The 26,920-nt window shown below is 46.6% G+C and overlaps 1 protein-coding gene across 1 annotated transcript in view; it reads left to right on the forward strand.

Annotated features, from left to right (window-relative positions):
- Scara3 (scavenger receptor class A member 3) overlaps window positions 1-10,059 on the forward strand; it is a 34,329-nt gene extending 24,270 nt beyond the window's left edge. Inside the window, exon 6 of the mRNA XM_027927032.2 lies at window positions 8,174-10,059. Coding sequence (XP_027782833.2) covers window positions 8,174-8,625 — 452 coding nt within the window. The 3' untranslated portion in view covers window positions 8,626-10,059. The remainder of the gene's footprint in view (window positions 1-8,173) is intronic.
- Window positions 10,060-26,920: the final 16,861 nt, after the last annotated feature.

Here is a 26,920-nt window from a genome sequence, read left to right on the forward strand (position 1 = left end):
AGTTCAAGGCCAGCCTGGGCAATTTAGCAAGACCCTGTCTCAAAATTAAAAAAATAAAAAATAAAAAGGACCAGGGATGTAGGTTAGTGGTAAAATACCCCTGGGTTCAATCACCAGCACACAAAAAAAATTTTTAAAAAGGTTATTGCTTGTCAATTTGGCAGCCATACACATTTCCTGACATCAGCACACTTAATAGCCAAATAAAGACAATAGCAAGATCATACTTCTATGTGCCGTGATGCAAGTATCCTGTGTACAACCCAAAACACCCTAACCCTTTCCCCAGAAGAAGAGTGATTTTTACCTTTCTCTTCACATCCCATAACTCAAATACTATGATGTGACGTTAACAACATTTAAATGCTACGATATAAAGTCAATGAAACAACATCTGCAGCTGAAGTCCCCACCTGGTTAAGCCTATCAAAATCCGCTGTTCCCAAGGTCCAGCTGTCCTCTGCACAGAGAAATGAGAGTGAGTGGGGCCACAGTGGGCATCAGCGCCCCTTCGCCTTTCCAGTCCTTCCTGTGGCCTCCGTAGTGTAGCGTTGCCTTTGGTTTACCCCTTTCCTTGGTGGAGACAGCTGTAAAGGCCTTCACTTGGTTTTTCCCACCACAAGAGCCCTCGCTCCCTGGTCAGGAGCCAACCTGGGGGTTCTGCCAACTCTGGGTGTATCTATGCCAACTACACACCCTGAAACCGGATGTGATGGGAAATCACAGGATGGGTCTAGGGTCCACTGACCCCACTGTGAGTTAGACACGAGACAACAGGAGACCCCCCCCCCTTCATTCCACCCATCTAGATTGAAGACCACCCAACCTCCAACAGCCTTTACTCTGACTCGGGGGCCACAGTGATGTTTTGGGTTGCCTGGAATCAGCATCAGCTCAGAGCTAGGGTCCTGTAGTCCCGCCCAGTGTGTGTAAGTCTGAAATAACAGAGCCACTTGGACAGCCCAGTCTCCTAGCCTTTGCATCCTTCCTCCACAGTATCCAGGGCAGTTCTGGCACTTCTAACCCATTTACTAGGGGGTCACCTTTTGGTCCATGCTTCAGACAGGCTCAACTCACCAACCAACCTGTTAGAGTCCTTTCTAACTCCCTGGGTGTCCCCAGGCAAGGAGTGGACCCAGGACTCAAATCCAAGGCTGCCCAGATCCTTGAGTGGCCTTCCACTCAAAGTCACACACTCGGAAAGCAGGCAAGAGAACAAGACGTGCTTCCCAGTACAGATGGCCTCCTGTGGTTCCTTCAGTCGACTCTGGTCCTCTTTCCACCAAACCCCAGCAGGACTGACTCCTTCTCCCAGGCACTGTACCCTCAGACTGCCCTTAGATTCATATTGAAAAGAATCCTAAACTGAGTTCCCCTACACCAGGGACCTGGATGACTCCTTGATAACATCCCCAGAAAGGGTTTGTCTCTGTGGGAAATTTCAGCAGATCTTGGTTCTAGAGAACAGGATAAGTAGGCGCTGTGACCTGGTGGTTCTAAATGTCTTGGTCTAGTCATCCAGGGAGCTCCAAGAGGGAGGTGGAGGAGCTCAGGAGCCCAGACAACTCTCCTCTCCACAAAACTCAGACTTAGCACCAACCTTTCTGACCCTCTGGTTCTCTTTGGCCATTTAGTTCCAAATCTGTGTTGACTTCCTTTTATACCATTGAGCATTTCTACTGCCACTAGGGCTAATTTTTCTTTAATTTAGACTAGTGAGGTATAGAGAGAGAGATCCTGTTTTTGCTCATTGTTATTTTTATTTTTGCAACTAAGCCAGATACTGAGTATTTTGATGGAAACTGAAACCTTTGCACAGTACTTTGCCTAAAGGGTGTATCTCTGTGGCCTCTAAGGAGCCACGCTCCAGTGAAGGCGTCAGTCGACAGTTCTTATAGATGACAAAGACTATTTGCACACTTTGTTACATGTCAGCCTCACAATGACCCAACACAGTGCTCTCCCAGCAACTGTGGTTTCAGTTGTTCACAGTCAATAGCAGTTCGAGAGAGAGAGAGAGAGAGAGAGATTTCTTATTTTAAGAGAGAGAGAGACCACAGTGATATAGCTTTTATTATAGTATATTGATTATAGTTGACTTTTTTATTAGTTATTGTTGTTACTCTCTTCCTGAGCCTGGTTTATAATCTAAACTTCACCCTGGGTATATTTGTATGAGAAGAAACAGTGTATATAGATTTTCATATCATCCCTGGCCTCAGGCTTGTAGAACACGCCCTCTGCAGAAAAGGGGGGACTACTGTGCAGTAGAAAGACAGATGTTGGTGTCTCTGTTTCATAGGAAGGCAGATGAGAGCGGGAGGAGGTGGTTGAGGAATGAGCCAAGGTCACCATGACCCCTCACTGTCCTTCTTAGATGCACTCATCGATTGCTTACCCAGAAAGGGAGATGCTGAGAGCTTAAGGCTGCACACACCCAAAGACATTTCTGCTCAGGTCCTGCTCAGGTGCAGAATGGAGAAGGAGATAGTACTAAGAGGACTGACAGGAGAATGGCCTTGCAGATTTACAGTGGCTTCTGTCCTGACCGTGGCAGAGTTCTCATCAGAGGGCCTCATCTTAGCCTGAGAGCAAAGTGGGACATCTAAGCTCCATGGGACCCTCAATTCAGCCTCTGAGCAATTATTCAAGTGGTGTCTATCACCCAACATACCTCCTGGTCATCAACGCCACTCTATGTAAAATTTCCCACATCTGAAAAAAAAGTTCAGGGTCACAATGCACATCCCATCCCACAGGGACCTGGTCACTTATTCATTCACCCACTGGCCCCCCCCCCCCCCCCAGAGCTGCACTGCTGACTAGAATGAAGGGAGAGGATGACAGTGGCCTCAGGCAACAAGGGAGGTGCCAAGTGCTGATGAAGGGGAGGAGCCTGGCTTCTAATTTGCTCTGGGTCTAGGCAGAATCACTCCACCTGTCTGGACCTCTGCTCTTTGTCATCTGTAAATGAAGGGGTAGGACCAGTCGACCTCTGAGACCGATTCCAGCTTTAATCCCAAGTCTCCTCTGACTCACCAGAAAGCCCCTGGTGCTCCCAGGGTGTCTGTCCTCTCCTAGAGCTTGTATCTCTTCTACTCTCCAGGGTCATTTCTGTGTCTGTGCTGCACAGTATCTAAGCTAGGACTATCCTTTGGGAATTGAAGACGAAACCCATCACCTCTCCTTAACTGAGCCACCTGAGGCACAGCTTTGGCTATTTTCAACTCCATTTCTTCCACCACAAATAGGAATATTAATTCCTGCCATACCTGTTCTCCCTGGGGTGTTTGCAAGGATCATTGGTAACAGTGAGCTTGAACAAGGTCCTATAAACAAGGTCTATGAAAGGGTGTCCTAATGCAAGGGGTTGATATGAAGCAAAATTGCTTGATGGCACAGGCTCTTGGTTCTACTCAGAAACACTCAGTTGAGTGCATGGCCTCCGGAAGGTACTCAAGAAATGTTTGCTTGATAAATCAATCAATAAAAATATGAACAAAGGACAGAAGCCAAGAGTGATCAGCAGGGGCAAGGTGTGGAGGAATTACATTTGCAAACATTTTCCGTAGCCTCCGCCTCCACCCCACTGCCACACCCCTAGGGCCCAGGAATTTGCATGTTGAGTCAGGAAAAGCAGAGTGGCCCCATCTTTCTGTTGTTGGAGGCAGGAGCTGTGGCCAGATGTCAGGGAAGAGAGGCTGGGAAGCCACTGACAGCTCTACTCAGCACCTCAGCCTGAGAGCTGAACCCTTTTGTTGGACGTCTCGGCCTCTCTGCCCTGACCAGTCACAAGCCCCAGATGCCTTGGGGGAAAGCAGCCGCGGGGATGTCAGGGTGGCTTCAGGGAGCCCCTTCTCCTGTATCTCAGTCTTTGGTGTCCCCAGGGCCCTCAGAAAGCTGCTTTGGCTTTTCCCTCACCCTTCTGGCTGCTGTTGGTGGGAGGTTTAGTCTGTCACAAACTCGTCCATCTAGGCAGGGGTGCCAGTCCACAACAGCTCTTCAGATCTCCTTAGGTGACCATAGCCAGGACCAAGAATCCCTGGCCCAGGCAATATTCTCACGAAACGGGAGCCTGAGCCCAGCCACCAGTGTGCTACCTCCAGAGCTGGCACTCCAGCCTGGCCCCCCACGTCCAGGCCAGGACGCCTTCCACTGGGCCATCCTCACTTTTCTTGTTCCTTCTACCCTGGGAAGCTGACCCGTTACCTCTGACTGTGAGAGGCACTAGGGGCTCCTCTTGTCCGTGCTCCAACCCACCCATGGGTGAGCAGTGTCAGTATCTTGAGAAACTGGATATTCTGGCTGCCCCCGCATCCCCTTCCCACCCGGAGTGCAGACCACAGAGCTGACCACCCTACTCATCTCAGACATGCAGTCACTTGTGGCTGGACCCTAATGGGCCTGACAGCCTAATTACAGCCTGTGGCTTCCTGCGTAATTATGGGCCTCCCCAGGACTCCAGGGGGCTCTGGTCCCCTCTCCCCGCTCACACCTCAGCCACCATTGCCGGAGTTTCCTCCTTGGCCCCAAAAGTCTCCCCTCTGCTAAGAGTGGCAGCCAACCCTCCCCACCTCACCCTCACCCCATTTCTTACCACTGGAAGGGTCAGGGGCACTGTCCTAAAGATGGCCTTGGTCAGCCTGCAGCCACTTTCCTTCCCCCTGCGCTAACTTCAGGTTGTTGACTTTGTCCCCAGACAGACCAGGTCCCACGCTTTACAATTCTCATAACTCATGACTGTCCAGAGGGGCAGCAGGGGACCTGCCTTCTGAGTGCCCATCCCACTCCACAGGGACCACTCAACACTCTTCAGAGCAAGGCTTTGGGGCCCTCTCCCTCCTCCAGGAAGCTCCCAGGCTGTTCGTCCTGGTCCTGGGAGGCTGGGAGAGGCCCAGGAGTCACTGCCACAGTGTTGAGGGGCAGGGGAGAGACAGACACGGCAGGGGGTATAGGGGAAGGACCCTGGGCCTCAGAGCCTTCTAGGCCTGGGTGGCGTCCTGGCTCCACAACAACTGGTTAGGGGTCTTGGGCAAGTTCTCACCTTGTACACAGTGGTTTATCACCTCTAAAGTGACAACAACAACCTAATGCCAGCCACACCACAGACACTGAGTTGACAAATGCTGACAAATATTAGCTTGTTTCACAACCCTTTCCTTCCCATGTCTGTAGCAAGGGCAACTGTCAGGAGCCCATGCAGATGCCCAGCCCTGACCACCTCCCTCCACTTGATCTCCTTGATATCCAGTTTCTCAAGACCCACCCCCATCGGGTTCTCAGAGATGGGGTCAGCAGTGGCAGCCATAGCTGGGCAATCCATACCTGGGGCAATGAAGTGAGTACTGTGACCGAGACTTCTGCCAAAGATCCAGCAGGAGAGCATGGGCATTTGGTTCTCCTCAAAGACAATATGGAACTGTCCTAGAAAGAGGAGCCTAAGAGGGGCTGGTTGGGGGAGGAGGGATGTGTCTCTGCCTTTTCTCCTCTGCTGCTGGTGTAGAGACCTTTAAAAGCCCTCATTCCCAGCCACTATGTCCCTTGGACCAGGAAGGAGAGGTCGCCCACCAAAGATGGTGGCATCAGCAGGAATGGGTCCTAGGGAGAACATGAGGGATGTAAGCTGGTCCTAGGGAGAGGCGAGGCATCCTCGTCAAGATGAGACTGTTCAGACTGGAGGTGGGTTGTGGCCGCTTCCACCCAGAGGTCAAGGGCAGAGAGCATGGAGAACCAGGGAGCTGGGGCAGGTCCTAGAGGAACCTCAGTTCCCAGGGCAGGCCGAGGACAAGCCCAAAGAAGCCACAGTGGAGGAGCAGGGGCAGAGGCAGGGGAGAGTGCCCAGTCAGAGAGGGAAGGGTGGACAGGGGGAGAGAGAGCTACAGCGACACATGTAGAGTGCTAAGGGTGACCCTCAGTTGCATTGACTCATATGTTAAGGTGTATGAAGTGCAACACAATTGTGCCAATTATATTACGTGTGACTTAATTGTATGTATTAAGTGCAACTCATCTGGGAGTCTCGATTGCATTAAGTGCAATTCTCAACTGCACTCTGTTTTGGAATGGGGAGGGACTTCACCTGCCCCCACCCTCGCATAGCCTCACGGGCCTCACTGCCTCTGAATGGCTCTCTGCTTTTCCAAACCGCAGCTGGCCCAGGTGCCAGGAGGAGAGTTAAGATGAAGACAGCAGCCGTGGCTTTGCCAGTTGCCAGCAAGGTCTGCCAGCTGAGGGAGGCAGCCCCTTGAGGGCATCTGCCTGTGCCCATTGCTCTGGCTGCCAGGGGCTCGCTGGGCACCAGAAGGCAGGTCCTGTCTCCTGTCCTCTCCAAGGTGAGATGGGGCCATCTACCGCCAGTTGCCCCCAACCCTCAGCCAACCAACAACTGAATCTAAGCCTCTGCTGCTGGCATACCACAAGAGCCAGCGATGCAGGCCCACATCCTCATGGTAGGCGGTGGCAGAGAACAGGCGCGAAGGTTTGTGCTGGCTCTGCTGGGGCTGGCTCTTTCTGAGCTCTGATTTCCAGGATCGGTCATAGTAGAGGACAGTATTCACTGATGCTGTTCCACACAGAAATACTCTGGGAAGGATGCAGAAGAGGAAACCAAAGAGGCCGGGGAGCGTGAGGGTCGAGGCGGCAGGCAGAAAGTCACATCCACCAGAATGAAGAGGCCCAGATGCCACAGAACTGGATTTTGGCAACTTGGAGAGCTCCCAGCTTGGAGCATACATCATCCCTTCCCCCAAGAGGCCCCCTGAGTTCCACTTTCCACTCAGGAAGCCATAGGGGTGTCACCTCACCTCCCTGGGCTTTTGACTCCTCTCTTGAATGAAAGATTTGGACTAGATTCCATTTAGCTAGAGAATTTATATCCCATGCTAACATAAATACATTTTACTGTCATGTGTAACTAAAAAAAAATACAATTTTTTCAACTTATAGGATTCTACAGGAACAGAGTTATCATGGAGCCTTGAAATCCACAGCCCCCATAAACCCTACCCACTGACCCTTGCACAGACCACAGGAGAAGCAGATCTTCCCTGGGCCCTGGTCTAGAGATGGCTGAAGCTGTTCTGCACAGAGGCCAACCTCATGAAGCCAGAAAATTCTCTTTGTGCTCCTGGGGCATTTTAACGTGCCTGGGCAGAATGACAGTCCCTTTCTGCAGTGTCCTCAGGTTGGCACAGCTCTGAGAGGTGCTAACCTTCAGCTGGAAGAACATGTGGTAATCTCACCCATGGCATGGGTGCCCCTTAAGTGTGGCTCCATAAGGAAGGCCGTGAGTCCTTCTTCCCCAGGCCCCAGGCCAGGGCCAGTCGTGTAGCAGGGGTCCACAGCTGCCTGGGGGACCCACCCTCTTCGAGCATATTACTGAGTTTTCTGGACTGCATGCGAGGCTCTGTGCCTAGGGTAGGGCGCGAGTCATGGCCCGCACTGTCTTTCTGGGGCTCCAGAATCTAGCAGCGGCCACCAGAGAGGAACCTCGCTTTGGCAATCACTGCACTGTGGCTTCTCTCTCTATGTGTCAGCCCAAGATTCAGATGTAGTGGCCTCAAGAGCTCAGAAAAGAGGCTGGAGCTTCAGGGCAGGCTTCCTGGAGGAACAGCCTCTCTCTGGGCTGTCACTCTGCGTCCTCACCCTCTCTGGGACTCTCCTGCTCCTCATGCCTTACTTTCTTGGTTTCTCCTCCCTGTGACCAGACTCCAACCCTTTTCCCAGTTGCATGAGAGGCCATGGGGTTGGGTCAGGGGGTGGGGACAGCAGGCAAAAACCACAGGAGGTGTCGAAGGCCAGACCAATCTCCAGAGCAGGACAGTCAACCCCAGACAACCTTGGCCTTTTCCCAGCACAGTCTGGTTCCTGTGGTCCCCAAGTGGAGTCTGGCTCTTGTGGTCCCTGTGCGGAGCTGCAGGAGGGCCTGGAAGTCACAATAAGGAGACTGGCCGTGCACCAGGCCTCGCTGGCCACCCTCACAGGTCATACACATAAGCTGCTGTTCTTATGCCCCCCCCCCCCCAAACAGTGGAGCGATGGCCTGAACGCCCAGCGGTGGCAGCCCGGGCTGGGCTTCTTCTGACCCGCTTTGTCACTGTGCTCCACCCTGTTTGAGGGAATTGTGAAGACAGCTTCTCATGACTGACATATCCCCTCTTCTCTCCCATCCTAGGTGTCCCCGGCCCTCCAGGACCAAGAGGACTCAAAGGAGATGTAGGCATGAAAGGACCTCTTGGTGGCAGAGGACCCAAAGGAGACCCTGGCAGCTTGGGCCCCCCTGGACCCCAGGGCCCTCAAGGACAACCTGGGGAGCCTGGACCTACAGGAGAAAGGGGGCCGGGTGGTCCACGAGGCTTCCCTGGCCTCAAAGGCTCAAAGGGCAGCTTTGGCAGTGGAGGGCCAAGGGGACAGCCAGGCCCCAAAGGTGATGTGGGGCCCCCAGGACCAGAGGGGCCTCCAGGGTCTCCAGGGCCTTCCGGGCCTCAGGGAAAACCAGGGATTGCAGGGAAGACAGGGTCACCAGGCCAGCGGGGGGCTATGGGGCCGAAGGGTGAACCAGGGATCCAGGGTCCTCCCGGCCTACCTGGTCCTCCAGGCCCACCAGGAAGTCAGAGCCGCTACTGAGAAGGGTCCCTGGCCCAGACATCACCACAGCAGAAGGGGAAGAGAGCTCAGGGCAGCTCAAAAGCCACAGAAGATTGTGGTCCTTTGATTCTGATGTAGGGGTGTTCCCCAGAGTTGATACTGCAGCTTTGGGCTCCCCAAAGTGACTGTACCATAGGAAAGCAGTGCCTGCACACACACACACACACACACACACACACACACACACACACACGTACACACACATTTCCCTGCTGGCCAGGGTGGCCGACGGGGTTTCCCTGGCTAGGCAGGAGGAGAGGGCAGAGAACCCCCTCTCCTGTGACTGGGCCTGCCAGGGACGTGGCTACCTCAGGAAGAAAGTCTTGAATCTATCTCTGAATGGTGACCAGCTCCCGTCTTTCCAGTGTCTTCATACTCACGCAACCCAGTTCCCTGAGGCTCCCCCTGGTTGAAAAGACTCAGCAAATCTTTAGTGGGGCATTATAATTAAAACTCCAGAGACCAGGTGGGTTTGATGATAGCAAGCCCCTCCCCATAATCACAGGGACAGAGTCATCAGGATGCTGCCCCTGCCTTGCACAGGGCCGTGGGACTCTGCCCTCTCTGGCATCTTAAGGCCCTACACACAGGGTCCCTGAAAAGATCAACTTTTTGTACGTGTCTAGACAACTCCCTACTTCAATCTTGCCTCTGCTTCTGAGGAGCAGCCCAGAGGGAATCCAAACAGTAGGTGCATCTGTAGGGAGGGAGACCAGCAGGCCCTGGAGTATTCTGCATCAATGCCACCCACTCCCTCAGAAGGCCTCAGAGCTAGAGATGGAAGACAGAGGCAGGCTTGAGGGTTCTCTCTGCAAAGCCACCCCCTGATCCACCCATGATTGGTGTGCCCTGTTCTCTACGGGGCATAGCTGTGGTGGCCAGGGACCCGGCTGCAGGAGGGCCCATCTCGATAACAGGGTGACTCTCGCCTCTCGCATCCAACTTTTGCCTCCTGTTCCCAGCTGCACACCAACTTAGAAGCACTGGGCACTGTGACTCAGAAGGGCTGAGTCTTCTTTGAATAAGCAGCAAGGGGACTGGGTGTGGGAAGAGCCTGGACAGCTAGCTACAGGCGGCATCTTTGATGTCACCCCACATCCTCCGTCAACTTCCTGCACACACTGGCAGAAGGCGACACTGGGAGTTGGTCAAACTCACTGTAAAGCTCCCCTCCTCCTTATGTCAAGCAGATTCAGACACCCCTGGGTGGAGCAGGGAGCTGTCTCCTCCCCAACACTGCCTCAGAGACCTGCCCTCTTCCTGTCCCAAGCCTTCATGGCAGCTTCCTTGTTAATACAGATGTGCAACTGGTTTGTACCACCCGCCCTCCCCCCACTGCCATGTAACTCTTCGTCTACATGATCCTGCCACGCAACATGATATTACTGACCCAGTAAAGAGCTGTTTCCACAAGGGAGGTGTCTTCTAGTTCTTTCTGTCCAACCGGGGGACATGATCTTTCAGGGCTTTTCTTCACATTGATCTTTGAAGGGTCCCACTGTGAACCTGGGTCTAAACCCCTGGCCTCTCATTCTAGAAGTGCTGGGCTTTTTTTTTTTTTGGGGGGGGGGGGAGCAGTTCCCAGTGGTTTTCAGGGGAGCCACCCCCAAAGGGCAGGAACCAAGCAGGGGTCAATGAGCCCTGTGAGTCTTACAGCATGGCCCTGTAGCTCTTCGGCTAAGATGAAATTGGAAAGTAGGACAGCCCTGGACACCTGAGGGATTCCTCATCTTTCCCTCTTTTGTCTCTAAGACAAGGAGAGAGAAGAGAAAAGGAGGAAGAGACCAGGCCAGACCTGCCCCAAGAGGCCTGGGTCCACAGGTTCTGTTGGAACAGAGATCAGCTGGGCCCCTGGAAGTCAGCCAGGACCTGCTCCAGGAAGATTTGTAAGGCATAGTAACCTCACTCACTAGCAGAACATAGTCTAGCGCCAACCAGGGCACTGGGTCACTTTTTTTTGGTGGTGGTGGGGGTGGAGGGTGCTTAGTAGAGGAAGTGACAAAAAGGTAGAAGAACAGGAATGAGGCTGAATGGGGCCACCATACACAAGTCTCCCACCCCCTCAGCCATCTGTGTGGCATGAAGGCCCCTCCCACCAGAACCTGAGATGTGTGGCACTGAGGGTCACTGTGTGCTTTGGGGGTCCTGGGTGAGTGAGGTCTGAAGCCCACCCACCTAGGGGAGAGGAGCACACAGTGAACCTGGCTCTCTACCTAGAGCAGGGTGGAGAACAGGCCAGGGCTGGGTGGAAGGAGTTCTGGGGCAAGTCTGGCAGTGAGACTGGGAGGTCTGGGAAGGTAACATCAGGTGGTGGCACAAGAACAAGCAGAACGTGCTGGTGGATTCAGCTCACAGCCCCAAGCAAACCTCCCGGGAACTCCAGGTTGTGGGTAGATGGAGAACTCTCCCAGTAGGAGCAGGAAAAGGAGTGTGAGGCCAGCCAAAGTCCTAGAGTCAAACTGCTCCCAAAAGCTAGATCAAATCCAAGGGCCAAGTTTGGGGCCAGGAAGGAGACACAAGACCCCAAGGATCAAAACAGTAGATCTGAGAACATAAGAGCAAAGACCCATGAGACCTGGGAAGCTGCCACAAATTTGTCCCTGACTGTGTGGCTTGATCTAAAGACACAGGGCAGAGGAAGACATTGAACATACCTATGCAGTCATAGGGGGCTCTTTAATGTCCATCAAGGAAATAAAGAAGGGGAATTCCTGGGGTGACCACAGCAGGTGAACTCAGGACTACCAAAACTGAAGTCCTCTGAGTCCATGGTTAGCAGGAGGAAAGCTATCAGCACTGACTGCTGTTCTTCTCTTCACCCCAGAGAACTTGCTGGTCTCTCATCTGTCTGTCAGTGACCACTGACCTCTGTGCACCTGTCTCTTTCCTGTGCCCAGCTTCTGTTTGCACAAGGCCCAGTAGAACAGGGCTACTATTTGCCACCAGTGGACCCAGCCCTTCAACTACCAATTCCCAGTTCCTAGATGAGAAGTTCCATTACTAACCGCGTGTCAGTGTCTACCCTGATGCCATAGGCTGCAGTCACAGAGGGGAAGAAGGAGGGAGTAGGGGATCCCGTTTATGGTAACTCAGTCTCCCTGGTTTGCAGATGGCCATCTTCTCACTGTGTCCTTACATGGCACCAGGCGAACTTCCTCTCTCACAAGGCCACCCTCCTATCAGATTATGACTTCACTTAACCTTCATTACCTCCTAGAGACCATATTTCCAGATAACCGGGGGGTTAGGGCTTCACCCTATGAATCTTTCAGGACAGAATTCAACCTATAGCACCTGGAAATGGTCGACACTCCACAAACACCTGCCACTGTCCAGAGGATGCTCATTTCATGAATGTGAAGCTTCTCGAATCTCAGTGGGCACCACCACTCTCCTCTGCAGATGAGGGCCAGAATGTGAGCCCCTGCACACCCTTATTCCCAAATGACCCCTGTACTGTGGGAGAGACCTGGTGAGTCGTCAGGCCTCACACCTTGGCTCCAAGTGAGAAACCAAAGCCTGGGAAGGTTGAGGTGCGTATGCACATCCAGGACTTGATCTTGGGCAATGCAATTTCTCGTGTCTCTGGCTCTGCTGCCACTCCGGTTCTCAGCCACCTTCCTGTGGGTTTGAACCATTAAACTGCTCCTGCTGCACATTCCCCAGGAAGGGCCCCCCCCACCCCCATCCCTCTCTCTGTCCCACATCATCACATAGTGTGGCCCTTTATGGATACCACTGAATCTCCAAAGAGCTGACCATGGGGCTTAGGGCATGGGCAGTCAGATCCATACAGCCTGAAGCAAACTCTAGGAATCAATACGTTCATCAATCTTTTGAGATGGATCTGATTTGCCTCAGAGTAGAAAACTAGTCCCCGATGGAGGTCCCTCAGTGGATATGGAAGCAGGATAGGTCTTGATTCTGCCCCGCTGGGCCCTTCATCCTGGGACCACAGGTCCTCTCGGACATTCAGTTTCTTCATCAGAGAACAGAAGAGTGGGCCAGTCTGACTCCACTGGACCAGGCATGGTGCATTCTCGGTCCCATAATTCTAACAATTTTAACTGACATTTTCCCTCCTGCTCAGCTTGGTTGCTTTCCTGGAATTGCCAGGGCCGGGGCAATAAAGTCTGAACCCAAACTGAAAGGTGATAGCTAGTGGAATTTCAGTCACTGGATTAGAAGCACAGACTGTCCTTGAGGTAGGTTTAATCCCCACCAGATTTGCAAAGCCCTGAAGTCACGCCTGGGCCTCCTCAGGGATACCGCTCTGCACACCCATTCATCTCACCCCAGCTACCTCGCCATCTCCCCCTGCCCGCAGTGCAGGATGGGGCTGGGCAAACCTCCTGACCTCCCCCCAGCTCCTCTCCCCAGGGCCAGGGCTGAGCTGGCAACTTCTGCTGCGCCAGCCCTGGATACACCTGTCAAAATAGAGGGGAGAACTGGGAGCTGAAAAACATGATCTGACCACACTGAACTTTCCAGCAGGGCTGGGCTGGGCTAAGCTGGGAAAGGCCTGGCGTTCCGGAAAGCCTCGTTTTAACCATGGCTGAGCGCTTTCCTGGAGATATTGCTTGACCTGCAGAAACCCAGGTCATTTGTTTTTCTTGCCTTGAGCCGTTCAGTCCTTTTGTTGCTTTTTGAACACTTGCAAGTACAAAGTTCTGTGCTTGTTGTGGTCAGGGTACAAAAGCTGGTGCAGAAGCGGCCACCTGATAGGTATGACCACCCAAAACCTGTAAAAACACAGACTGTGCATCTCCACCTGAGCCCATCAATTCAGTACAGAGATGGGGTGGGGTAGGGGAGATATGCACTTTACCCAAGTTCCCCAGCAAACTCAGATGCCCCATAAATTTGAGAACCACAGATATAGGAGACAAAGAAAGGAACATACAGGATTTTGATCTATGTGTATTATCTCTTTTTATCATCACAAGCAAAGTGCACTTGAATGTTTTAGGTCAGAAAACCAAGGCTCAGAAAGGCTAAGTCCTTTGCTCAAGACTATGTAGATGTCAAGTGGATTTTAACCCAGAATTTAGGGAAGTTGAATATGCTGAGCTACCTCTTACAAAATGCAGTGATTGAGATGGATCTGATTTGAGATGGAAATACACTGAATCCTGTGTTTGCATCTGACAAAGTTGAAATCCACAAAAGAGGAATTGTCCAAAGTTCCAGAGCAGGCCAATGACAAAGCTGTGACAAGTTCCAAGTAAAGGACTGCCAGTGTTGCTAAACACCAGGAGAAAGAGCAGAGTGGGAGGGAGAAACAGGAGTGTGCCTCACCATGAGAGCTGGAGGCTTCTTCTCAAAGGAAGCCAGGTGTCCTTCCGGTGATGTCCACTCCTTCTTCTTCCAGACATAGAAATGTTTTGTTTTGTTTTTTACATAGAAATGTTTAAAACCTCACCAGGCATGGTGGCACATGCCTGTAATTCCAGCGGCTTGGGAGGCTGAGACAGGAGGATGGACGGTTCAAAGCCAGCCTCAGTAACAGTGAGGTGCTAAGCAACTCAGTGAGACCCTGTCTCTAAATAAAATACAGAAAAGGGCTAGGGATGTGGCTCAGTGGTTGAGTGCCCCTGAGTTCAATCCCTAGTACTCTCCCTCCAAAAAAAACACCTTAATATACAGAATGAGGATCCCAGTGAATTTGTTCACTCATCGACAAGCAGTTAGTGAACTGCCACTGACTGCCACGTACTGTACAGGCACAGGAGAGCAGAGCTCCAGATCCTCCCCAGCTTCCTGCCCAGAGCTTCTTTCCAAACTGCCACACAGAGAAATGAACTCCATTCAGGAAGCAGTGGTCTCAAGGGTGTAGGAAATAGAAATCAGGAGTTCCAAGGCATCTGGAATTGGATTCTGAGCAGGTACTGGGCAGGAGGAGCTATGCAAAGAATGAGCTCAGAAATCCACAAAGACTTCCCCTTGAATGGAAGATTCCACATGCAGGGCAAGAATGGGACAGCCCCAAAGGCTCATGTCTATTTCTTACACACGTGAGACCACCACTTCCTACATGGGGTGCACTTCTCTGTGTGGCACTTTGGAAGGAAGCCCACCCACACCTACATCCAGTTCATTTGGATTGGGAAAAATGTTCCCCAAAATATTCAAGTGAAGCCCATTCCCAGGAAGAACACAAAAGAGAAGGAAAAGCAACACGACCAACAGTTTGATCTTTGAGAAAACAAATAAAGATTATAAGCCCCAGATAAACTGATTCAGGAGGAAAAAAGAATAAGTAAACAATATTAGTAAATGAAAGAGAGGACATTGCTATGGATCCTATAGAAAATAAGGGAAATTAAAGAATATTGGGAACAGTGTTAATGTCACCAAATGCAACCACCTAGATGAGATGGACAAATTCATGAAAGACAAAAACTGCAGAAACTCATACAATAAACAACAAAAAATTTCCATAGCCCTATGAATATTTTAAAAATTGAATTTGCAGTTTAAAATTTTCCCTAAAGAAAATTCTAGGCCCATATTATTTCATTAGTGATTTATTTCAAACATTTAAAGAACAAATAATGTTGATCTTAACCAAACTGTTTCAAATGAGAAATGGAAAAGTATAAGAAGATGCTAAGAGCCACAGCCAAGTAATATGATACATGGCATTTTGGGTTGAAAGGTGATGCCAGCAAGCCATTGAGATGACATGATTATGTTAAGATCTGCATTCATATGGATATTGGACTCCTGCTGTTCACCTCGGCCTGCTACAGGACTCCTGGAGAGTTCCCATTGGTTGGGGAAGTGCGGTAGGAGGGAATTCCGGAGGAGGGAGTTCCTGTTGGGACCCGGGAGAAGCCGGTGGGTCGGTAGGCAATCTTCCCGGGAGCGTACGGGGCATTGGCGGCAGTTTCAAAAATAAAGTTTGTTCCTGCTTGAGTGGCTTGTGATTTTGTGCCCAGCCAGACTGCGGCAAGAAGATAAACTCATATATCAACAATTCTCACAAATATAAAGCAAAAATTCTTAACAGATTGAATTAGCAGACTTAGCAAATCAGATTTGTCCATTCATAAATAAGGCAATGCATTATAATACAGTGGGGTTCACCATAGAAATGCCAAATTGGTTGAACATCTCAAAAATCAATCAATGTAGTTCATCATATATACACAATTAAGGAGAAAACCCATTTGATTATATCTATAGCTGTAGAAAAAGTGATTCAGATTCAGCAACATTTTGCAATTAAAACTCGGAGCAGACTGGGAATCAAAGGCAACTTCAAACTAAGAAAATCCTCCCTCCTGATCCCTGGGAGACTCCCACAGATGCCTAGAACAGCAGATAGAGCCAAACCCTATAGATGCGATGTTCTTTCCTATCTGCACACACCCAAAGTTAATGTTTTTCCATCTTAATTAAACACTTACACACTGTGGCCATAACTTTTACGGTCTGGGATATGAAATCAAAACTCATGGATTTCTTTTTCCTTTTTCACAATTTAATGGGTAGAAGATCCATCCATACTTACTTAGATTTTAGCTACTTCTGCAAACAATTTTACTTCTTTTCCATTTCACTTAACGAAAGCATCTTAGGGTTTCTCTCTGGCATATCCAAATTGCCAGCATCACTACTCTCATGTTTTAGGACCATTATTAAGTAGGATAAGAGTTACTTAAACATAAGCATTGCAATACCATGACGGTTCCTGTGATAACTGAGATGTACTAAATAACTAATGGGAGAGTAGAGTACACATCATGGATATGAACCAAAGGATGATTCATGTCCCAGCAGGACATAGCATGATGGCATGAAATTTCATCACACTTCTCAGAATGGTGAGCAATTTAAAATTAGTGCAATGTTTATTTCTGATATTTTCTGTTGAATATATTCAAACTTCAGCTGACAGAGGATAACTGAAACCTCAACCCCCCCACACACACACAAAAAAAAACACATGAATAAAGAGGAACTATGATTCTTAAAGGTGAAAGACCAAATGCTTTATATCCAAAATTAGAAACAAGGCAAGACTTGACCCTCTCCACTTTCATTCAACATTGCTTTTAGGCAGTAAAATGAGGTAAGCAAAGAAAATATAAACATTGGGAAAAAAGAAGAAAAATTTTTACAAACAACACAGTTGTATATGTAGAAATTTCTAATGAATCTCAAAAAAAAAATTCTCCTTCTACTAAAGTATAAATTTTGATCAAGGTCATAGGGTACAAGGTCAATATATAAAAATAAATTTTATCTCTATATACTAGCTGCAACAAATTAAGAAATAAAATTCAAGAAATGTCATCTACCATAGCCCCAAAGAAGATAAAATAATTGGGAATAAATTTAAGAATATTTGTGTAAAATGTATACCTGTAAAATTATAAAACATAGCTCAAGAGGATTTTTTTAAAGACCAGAATAAACAGAGATATACTATGCTCATGAATTGAAGACTCAATATTGTTAAGATGTACATTTTCACCCAAATTGATTGTTATAGTTTAGATATAAGATATCTTCCAACAACTCACATGTGAGACAATGCAAGAATGTTTAGAGATGAAATGATTCAAATATAAGAGCTGTCATCTAATCAGTGGGTGTGGGTTAACTGTATGGTAACTGTAGGCAGGCAGGGTGTGGCTGGAGGCAGTGGGTCACTGGGACATGACTTTGAGGTTTGTTTTGCCCCTGGTGAGCAGAGCTCTCTCTCTTTTTCCTGGCTGCCATGTTTCCTGCACCATGCTCTTCCACCATGATGTTCGACCTCACCTTGGGCCCAGAGTTATAGAGTCAGCTGACTACGGAATGAACCTCTGAAAACATGAGCCAAAATAAACATTTTCTCCTCTAGATTGTTCTCATTAGATCTTTTGTTCACAGTTTAAAATAATAATAATAAAAGCTAATAAAACATTGATCTGTAGTCAATGAAATCCCAACCAAATTTACAGCACTTTTTAAAAGAAATTAAGGAGCTGATGCCAATGCAAAGGAGATAGAATAGCAAAAAGGAAAAAAAATGCCTTGAAGAAAGAATTAATTTGGAGGATTACATTGCCTGATTTAAAGATACTGTAATCAAGACAGTTTAGTATTTTAACAGGACTTAGAGGCTGCTTTTGCAAACAAACAGTTGCTCTGCACCTGTGCCTGCAAATAAAAAAAAAAAATCATTGTATCTCTGCCTCAATTTTGTATCTGTCTCCTTTGCTCTGAGTGATGTCACCTTGGATTCCAGTAACAACAGGTATGATAGATGAACGTGTTATGGTGAGTCAAAAGTACCCCCTGGGCAGCAGTAACTTCCTTATCATCTTCATCCAGAGACAGTGATCGACCAAACCACAGCTGAACCCAGGCTGCTTGACTGTGCTTATTTCTGGTCCATCTGGTCTATATAATCTGGAAGCTCATATCAGTGCCCCTGAAGACAGGGCTGGAAATGCTGGTCTCCTCTGTCTTCCCAGGGTGGCCACACTGATTAAGTGCCTTTTTTGCTTTCAACATTACTTGTTCCACTTGGATTTTGGGGTGAGTAGCTAGACCTAATTTGTTGGGATCCTCAGAGTCAGGCTTCTGACTAGGACTCCTGTAACGGCATTAGCATGAAAGGAGATTGATAGGCAAATAAAACAGAATAGAGTCCAAACTGAACTTAATGTGAAATTATCAACTGAATGTATACAAAGGCACCAAAAGAAATCAATGGAGAAAAGAAAGATTCTTCAAAAATCAGTTTAAAATAATTAAATATATATGGGAAAACATATCTTGACCCCTATCTCATACAATACAAAAAAATATTTTGAGATGGATTAAGACCTATATATAAAAGCTAAGACTAGAAAGCTTCTATAATAAAATATAAGAAAGTGCTATCATGAGCTTGAGGAGGCAAAGACTTTTCAGCTCAAACAAGAAAAGTATAAATGATAAAATTAAAAACTAATTAACTGGATTTCAGCAAAATTAAAATCTGCTAGGGCTAGTGGATCAGCTCAGGACAGAGCCCTTGCCTAGCAGGTATAAAACCCTGGGTTCCAACTCAGAACCACAAATAAGTAAATAATAAATAATTTGATTAAATTGCTCATTAAGAGATCCATTTAAGTAAACCATAAGACATATTATACATTGGGAGAAAATATTTGACAAATAATTTATAAATCAAATATATAAATATCTCTTATAACTGAGTAATAAACAATTCAAAAAAATAGGTGAAATGTGGGGCTGGGGTTATGGCTCAGTGGTAGAGTGTCTGCCTAGCACATGTGAGGCACTAGATTCAATCCCCATCATCATATAAAAATAAATAAATAAATGTAATGTGTTCATCTGCATCTAAAAAATAAATGAGTGAAACAAATTAAATAGACATTTCATAAAATAATATATTAGCCTGTAAAGAATGACCTGCATCATTAGTGATCAGGAAAATGCAAATCCAAACCATGACACCTATAGTCAAACAGTTAAAATGAAGAAGACTTCCCATAGCAACAGTTGGCAAGGATGTGCGTGGAGCAACTGAAACCCTCACACCCAGCTGGTGGGATTGTGAAAATCATGTGACCACTCTGGAAAGCAGTTTGGTTATTTCTTTAAAATTAAATATATACCTCCCATATGGTCCAGCCATTCCTTTCCTAGGAATGTATCCAAGAGAAATAAAACCATATATCCAGAAAGTACCTGTACAAATATATTCATAGATGATTCATTCATAATAACCCCAAATTGAAACACATGTCCATCATCGGGTGAAAGGATAAGCAAGCGGTGATGCAGCCATACAACGGAATAGCTCTTGGAGATAAAAAGAAACAAATAATGCTGAATACAAAAATATGGAAGAACCTTGAAAAAATCAATGCTGACCAAAAGAAGCCATCCAAGAAAGAACACACTGCATGTGGCTCCACTTGTGTCGAGTTCTAGAACAGGCAAAAGTAATCTAGAGTGGTAGAAATCAGGTTAGCGGCTCCCCGGGGCCGAAGTGGGTGTGACTTCAAAGGGGCACAAGGGATAGACATATTCTCTATCCTGATTTCTCAAGGTTCACCAAATGATACACTTAAAATGTTCTGGTACGTAGATTACACACCATAAAACTGACTCTTAGGATGGCCAGGGTGATGGCACATGCCTATAATCCCATGACTTGGGAGGCTGAAGCAAGAGGATCACAAGTTCGACGCCAGCCTTAGCAACTCAGAAAGACCCTCAACAACTTAGTGAAACCCTGTCTTGAGATTAAAAAAAAAATTTTTAAAGACAACTAGGATTCTATATTTTACTCACTAGAATAATTAAAATTAAAAAGACCTAAAAGGTCAAATGTTAGTAAGGATTTTCTTGGTATGAGTGTAAATTGGAAAAACCTATTTAGAAAACTGTTTGGTTTCATATAAAGATAAATACAGCTACCACATGACTGAGCTTTTCACTCCTAGGTATTTGCCTGAGAGATATAAGAACATATTCCTGTATGAAAAGGCCTCTATAAACATTCACAGCAACTTTAATCATAATTGCCAAAACTGGAAACAGCCCATGTTTTCAGCCCATGGACAGGAGAAGGTGTAAATAAACTTAAATGCAGTAGAACAGTGTGAGGGAGAAAGAGAAGGAGGAAGGAGAGGAAGAAGGAGGGAGGAAGGAGAGAAAGGAGAAAGCAAAAAAAGGAAGCAAAAGAGGAAGTTTTAAAAAGCTTTAATGAAGAGACGAAACTAAACAAAAGAAGAATACATGTGGGGCTGGGGATGTGGCTCAAGCGGTAATGCACTCGCCTGGCATGCGCGGGGCGCTGGGTTCGATCCTCAGTACCACATGAAAATAAAATAAAGATGTTGTGTCCACCAAAAACTGAAAAATAAATGTTAAAAAGTTCTCTCTCTCTCTCTCTCTCTCTCTCTCTCTCTCTCTCTCTTCTCTCTCAATAAAAAAAAAAGAATACATGTAATATGATTTCAATTATACTGAATTTTAGAAAAGGCAAAACTACTCAATGATGCTAAAATCAGAATAGTCCTCGCCTCAGGCTGAGCAGGGGAAGAACAAGGTTGATGGGGAAAAGCCAGGCAAGCTCCCGCTGTCATGGAGATGGCCTCTGTGTTGATAGAGGTGAGTCACACGGGGTAGGCCTTTGGTGGAATCAACGAGGCAGGATGATCTGTGCACCTCACTGGATGGGAATTAACTCTCATTTGCTTAAAAAGCCATCAAAATAGAAATTCACTTCCCAAAACTCATGAATCAAAAAAAAGTGGAGCACGCCTGTAATGCCAGTGACTCGGGAGGCTGAGGCAGGAGGATCATGAGTTCAAAACCAACCTCAACAATTTAGCAAGGCGCTAAGCAACTCAGTGAGACCCTGTCTCTAAATAAAATACAAAAAGGGCTTGTGGGGGCTGGGGATGTGGCTCAAGCGGTAGCGTGCTCGCCTGGCGTGCGTGCGGCCCAGGTTCGATCCTCAGCACCACATACAAACAAAGATGTTGTGTCCGCCGAAAACTAAAAAATAAATATTAAAATTCTCTCTCTCTCTGTCTCTCTCTCTTTCTAAAAAAAAAAAAATCTTTAAAAAAAAAAAAAAGGGCTTGGGGTGTGGCTCTGTAGTTCAGTGCCCCTGGGTTCAATCCCCAGGACCAAATAAATAAATAAAAGTAAAGAAATTATAATAGAAGAAGCATGATAGATTTTTAGAAGAAATCATAATAGGTTTATTAAATATAGGAAATATCTTCTAATCCTTTTGTAATGAAAAGACCACATGTCAGAAGTTTAGGAGTGTGGCTGAGGCAAGACTTGGAAAGAAAATTAATAGCCTTAAATCAGTGTTAGACAAATAGAAAGGCAAAAATTTAACAAGCTGCGGGCCCAGCGAAGTCACAGAACCCACAGGAAGAAAACAGAAAGAAGGATATAATAGAAGGTGGAGATTAAGAAAATGGGAAGAAGAAAGTCTGGAACAGGAGGATCCACAAAGTCAAAAGCTGGCTCTTTTGAAAGACTGAGAAAACGATTAACCTCAGGCAGTGTTGATCAGGAAAAGTGCAAGAAGGCCTAAACAGGGACTGTCAGGATGGAAAAGGTGACAGTGAGAGGAAATATTTTGAAAACTTGATGCCAATAACTTTGAAAACTTAGATGAAACAAACAAATTCATAGGAAAATATAACTCACCAAATTAACTCAAGAAATAAAAAACCTGAAGAGTCTGAAACTATGAAAAGGAATTGAATCAGTGGTTTAAAATACTCCCCCAAGAAAAACAGCAGGCCCACACTGAAGGGACTTACCGGAAAGTTCTACCAAAACACTCAAAGGCCAAGGTCCAGTCCAGCAGAAACTCTTCTGGAGGATAGAAAAAGTAAGGAGCACCCCAGCTCATTCTCTGATGATTAAAAAAGAGAGAGAGAGAGAGAGAGAGAGATAACAGAACCAGAAAATAGATAAATAGATGCAAACAGGGAATTTAGCATCCATCACAGTTCTTAAAATTTTTTATCAAACCAGAAATAAAAGGGAACTTTTAGACATAATATGTAATATCTACCCTCAAACTCCTACCACAAACCTCTCTCCTAAAGGTGAAGATTGAAAGTATTCACTTTAAGAGTACCAGACACTGTGTACCTCCCAAGAGGACCCAAAATAAAATAAACCCCATGAGAGATTGTCCTCAGGTAAAATAAAGAAAAGAAAATTGACCCAAAATTTAATCAAGTGTCTGGATCTATCTAGATCTACCATCCAGTTTATAGGCAGCAGAGAGTACGGTTAAAAAACATCTTCATGATACAGAGATGTTGGCCAGTCGAACCCAGAATGACCTGGTTTCTTCAGCAAATAAAAGGAATGGGGGGATAAAGTAGAAAGAACGTTGGATTTGCTTTAAAATACTCCACAGAGGAAGAAAAGAAAGATAAGATTGGCAAATTGCTAAACTGGGTGATGGCTACCTGGAGATTCATTGTCTAGTCCATTTATTTATTTTTTTTTTAAAGTTATAGAAGGACATAGTATCTTTATTTATTTTTATGTGGTGCTGAGGATCAAACCCAGTGCCTCACATGTGCAAGGTGAGCGCTTTGCCACCGAGCCACAACCCCAGCCCCCTAGTCCATTTATTTTTGAGTATGTTTCGAGTCTTCCATAATAAAACCTCTGAAGACAATAATAATAATAATAACGACTACAGTAAATGTTGTTTTGAAGAGAAACAAGGAGGAGGAGGCATGGGGCTGCCACAGTCTGGCTGCAGCAAACTAAGGGGGGGGGGGTGACGAGCAACTTTTGTAGATTGATACAGCAGGAGTGGAAGCCGCTTTATTACGGGACAGAGAGGTATATATACATAACTGAATACACACCTTAACTTAATTAACATAAACTAGGTACAGCAGTCAACCAATAAGGAATCATCATCTTAATGATTACACTCAGCTTAACCCAATTGACATAATCTAGACACAGCAGTCAGTCATTAAGGAATATCATCTTAATAGCTCGCTGGCGTTTACTTCTGAAACCACTCCTCTTGGCAAAGTGCCAGGCACCATCTTGACTTGTTTAAGGACCCTAACATGGGGCTTCTCTCTCTGCTTGCCGTCACAGGGGCTCCCAGGAGGACCAGGCTGCTGGTCACACCGTCTCTGGCCCACAGCTTGTGCTTGTCCTGTTCCTTCCTCCCAAACACTGCCCATCACAGACAGCGGGGGGACTGGTTTACCAAGCGTCCACTCCCTCTTGTTCAGGTGACTACAGCCCCATTTTCCTTTGGATAAACACCTTTAATCACATCGTGTGGTTCAAATGGGGCTGGCCTCACCACCCACATCCCCCCAGAAGTGGGCAAGTGACTCAGGTCTGGACAGTGACGGCAGGGATGGGCACGCTGCCTGGGACAGACCCATTAGCCAAAGAACATGAGCTCCTCGACTTGCTGGAAGTATTAGAGAAGAGGCACTTTTTCCTCCGAGCTAGTTGCTAATTCAGAAGTCTATAAGCCTGGAGTTCTTGTGGTCTTGTGCTTAAGTGTGAGAGAAGATACGGCCCAAGAAAGAAACCACCATGGGAAAGCAAAGACACAAATCCTGGTGACAGTATTACCCTGAATGTAGCCACATGCCCCTCCACACCAGCCTCCCTCCTCCATCTTCCCGTGCATTAGTTAATAAAAGAACCTTGTTTTAGGCGGCTTTTCATTACTGTGGCCAAAGTACCTGGTGAGAATAACTTAGAGAAGGAAAGGTTTATTTGGAGGTCCTGGTTTCAGAGGTTTAGTCCATGGTTGTCTGACTCCATAGCTCTGACCTGAAGTGAGGCAGAACGTTATGGTGAAGAAAGCTGCTCACTCCTGGAAGCCAAAAAGCAGAGAGGGAGCAGAGCCAGGGACAAGATACAGTCCCTAAGAGCACTCCTCAAGTGACCTCCTCCCTCCAGCCACACCCCACTACCTATAGTGACCACCTGGTAGTGCGTTCAAATTACTAATCCATCAAATGGACTAAGCTGCCGATGAGGTCACAGCTTTCATAACCCAATCTTTTCCCTCTGAACATTGCCACATCGATCAATATGTGAGCTCCTGGGAGACATTTTCAAACCCAAATTATACCAACCTTTGCTTGAGAGAAGACGTAGGCATAGGAGAAAAGGCAGAGTAAGAGAGAGAGATGGAGAGAGAATGGAAAAGAGAGAGTGAGAAAGAGCAGGGTAGAGAGAGAGGGAAAGAAATCATGGTGATGATGATGATGATGATGATGATGATGATGATGATGATGATAGAATGAGAAAGAAACAGCCAGTAGAGAGAGTCAGATAGAAGGAGGGAAGAAGGCTGAGATGCATTCTCCTTAGGATCCAGAACAGGACAACAGAGGACCTGCCACCACTGCTGCATTCAGCATTGAACTGGAGGTCCTATTTATTTCAATAAAGACAAAAACAAACAAACAAACAAAAACAAAGAGTAGAAGGCACAGAGGGACCACCTGATGGGTGCTTTATTTTCCATCTCTTATTTCTATAGTGATGTGTTAATTCAGTCAACATCCTTTGTCACTTGCCTTTTAAAGAAAAATTGGTACATGATAAGTAAACATAATAGTGGGAATCATTGGGTTATATTTGTACATGCACATAAAATTTGATCACTCTCATCCGCTTATCTTCACTTTCCCTCCCCTCCTCCTGCTCCTGGTATTATTTTATTTATTTATTTATTTATTTAAATTAGGTATACATGACAGCAGAATGTATTTTGATTCACAATTGCAGCACAACTTTTCATTTCTCTGGTTGTACATGACATAGTGTTACACCATAGGTGTAGTCATACATGTACCTAGGGTAATGATGTCCACCTCATTCCACCATCTTTCCTGCCCCCATGCCTCCTCCCCACCTGTCCCTCCCCTTTGCCCAGAGTTACTCCATTTTCCCCATGCCCCTCCCCATTATGGATCAGCACCCACTTATCCAAGAGAACATTCAGTCTTTGGTTTTTTGGGATTGGCTTACTTCACTTAGCATGATATTTTCCAACTTTGTCCATTTATCTGCAAATGCCATAATTTTATTCTCTTTTAATGCTGAATAATATTCCAAGGTGTATATATACCACAGTTTCTTTATCCATTCATCTACTGAAGGGCATCTAGTTTGCTTCCACAGTTTAGCTATTATGAATTAAGCTGCTATAAACATTGATGTGGCTGTGTCCCTGTAGTATGCTGTTTTTAAGTCCTCTGGGTATAAACCCAGGAGTGGCATAGCTGGGTCAAATGGTGGTTCCATTCCAATTTTCTAAGGAATCTCCATACTGCTTTCCAGATTGGTTGCACCAATTCGCAGTCCCACCAGCCATGTATGAATGTGCCTTTTTCCCGACATCTTCACCAATACTTATTGTTGTTTGTGTTCTTGATAACTGCCATTCTGACGGCGTGAAATGAAACCTTAGTTTTGATTTGCATTTCTCTAATTACTAGAGATATTGAACATTTTTTCATATATTTGTTGATTGAATGTATATCTTCTTCTGAGAAGTGTCTATTCAGCTCCTTAGCCCATTTATTGATTGGGTTATTTGGTTTTTTAGTGTTAAGTTTTTTAAGTTCTTTATATGTCCTGGAGATTAGTGCTCTATCTGATGTGTGTGTGGCAAAAATTTGCTCCCAAGATGTAGGCTCTCTCTTCACCTCATTGATAGTTTCTTTGGCTGAGAAGAAGCTTTTTAGTTGGAGTCCATCCCACTTATCCTTGATTTTATTTCTTGTACTTTAGGAGTCTTGTTCCCTGGCACCATTTTACTTAGTGCATTATAATTACATATAAGAGCTATGTCCATGGTGGTATATTTGTGCATGGACATAGTATTTGTCAAATTCCATTTCCCAGGACTTCCCCATGCCCCCCTCTTCTCCCTATCTATCCCCTTCTCTATTTTATTAGTCTCCCTTCTATTTTCATAAGATCCCATTTTTAAAATTTTTTTCTCTCTCTGAAACTTCCACATATGACAGAAAACATTTGACCCTTGACCTTCTGCCTTTCACTGGGAACTGAACCCACTTGGCCTCCCTGTTTCTATGAACCTACTCGCAAGGGATTCTTCTCCCTGCTCTCTCAACCCACCTGCCTCCACCGTCACTCAGAGGAGAGTTCCTCTGCCCCCTTCTCTGCTGGAACCTAGAAGCAGAGCAAGGCAGAGCTGGAAAGGGCACAGAGAAGGCACATCCATGGCTGGTGTCTAGATCTGAATCTCAGCCCTGACCGGCTGGACAGCTTTCGAAGTCTGGCTTTCCTCGTCTGTAACGTGAGGTAATGATAGTTCCCCACAGGGCTGGGAAGGACTGAGTTCAAATGTGTGAGCACACTTCCCAGCACCTCTGGCCTTTCTGGTGCCTCTTGCTCCTGTTCTCCATCCAGCAGCCAGAATCTTTTGTTTGTTTGTAGCATAAATCCCATCCCTGCTTTTCTGTGCTAAAACCCTTCTGATGGTTTCCCTCACACTTACACAGAAACCAAACTGTTTACAAGGCTCATGGACCCAGCTGCCTCCTCTGCCCTTTGGCCTATCACTTGCTCCCTCAGAAATGTCACCTTCCTGGGCTGGAGAATCTGGCTCAGTTGAGTGCTTGCCTCATATGTACAAGGCCCTGAGTTCAATCCCCAGTACCACCAAAAAGAAAAAAAGAAGTGTGGCCTTCCTGATCTCCCTCAAGCAGGCGTGGCAGGTTCTGATTTTTCACGGCCTTCC

Source organism: Marmota flaviventris, chromosome 3 (assembly GCF_047511675.1).
Source record: "Marmota flaviventris isolate mMarFla1 chromosome 3, mMarFla1.hap1, whole genome shotgun sequence".
Taxonomy (NCBI): domain Eukaryota; kingdom Metazoa; phylum Chordata; class Mammalia; order Rodentia; family Sciuridae; genus Marmota; species Marmota flaviventris.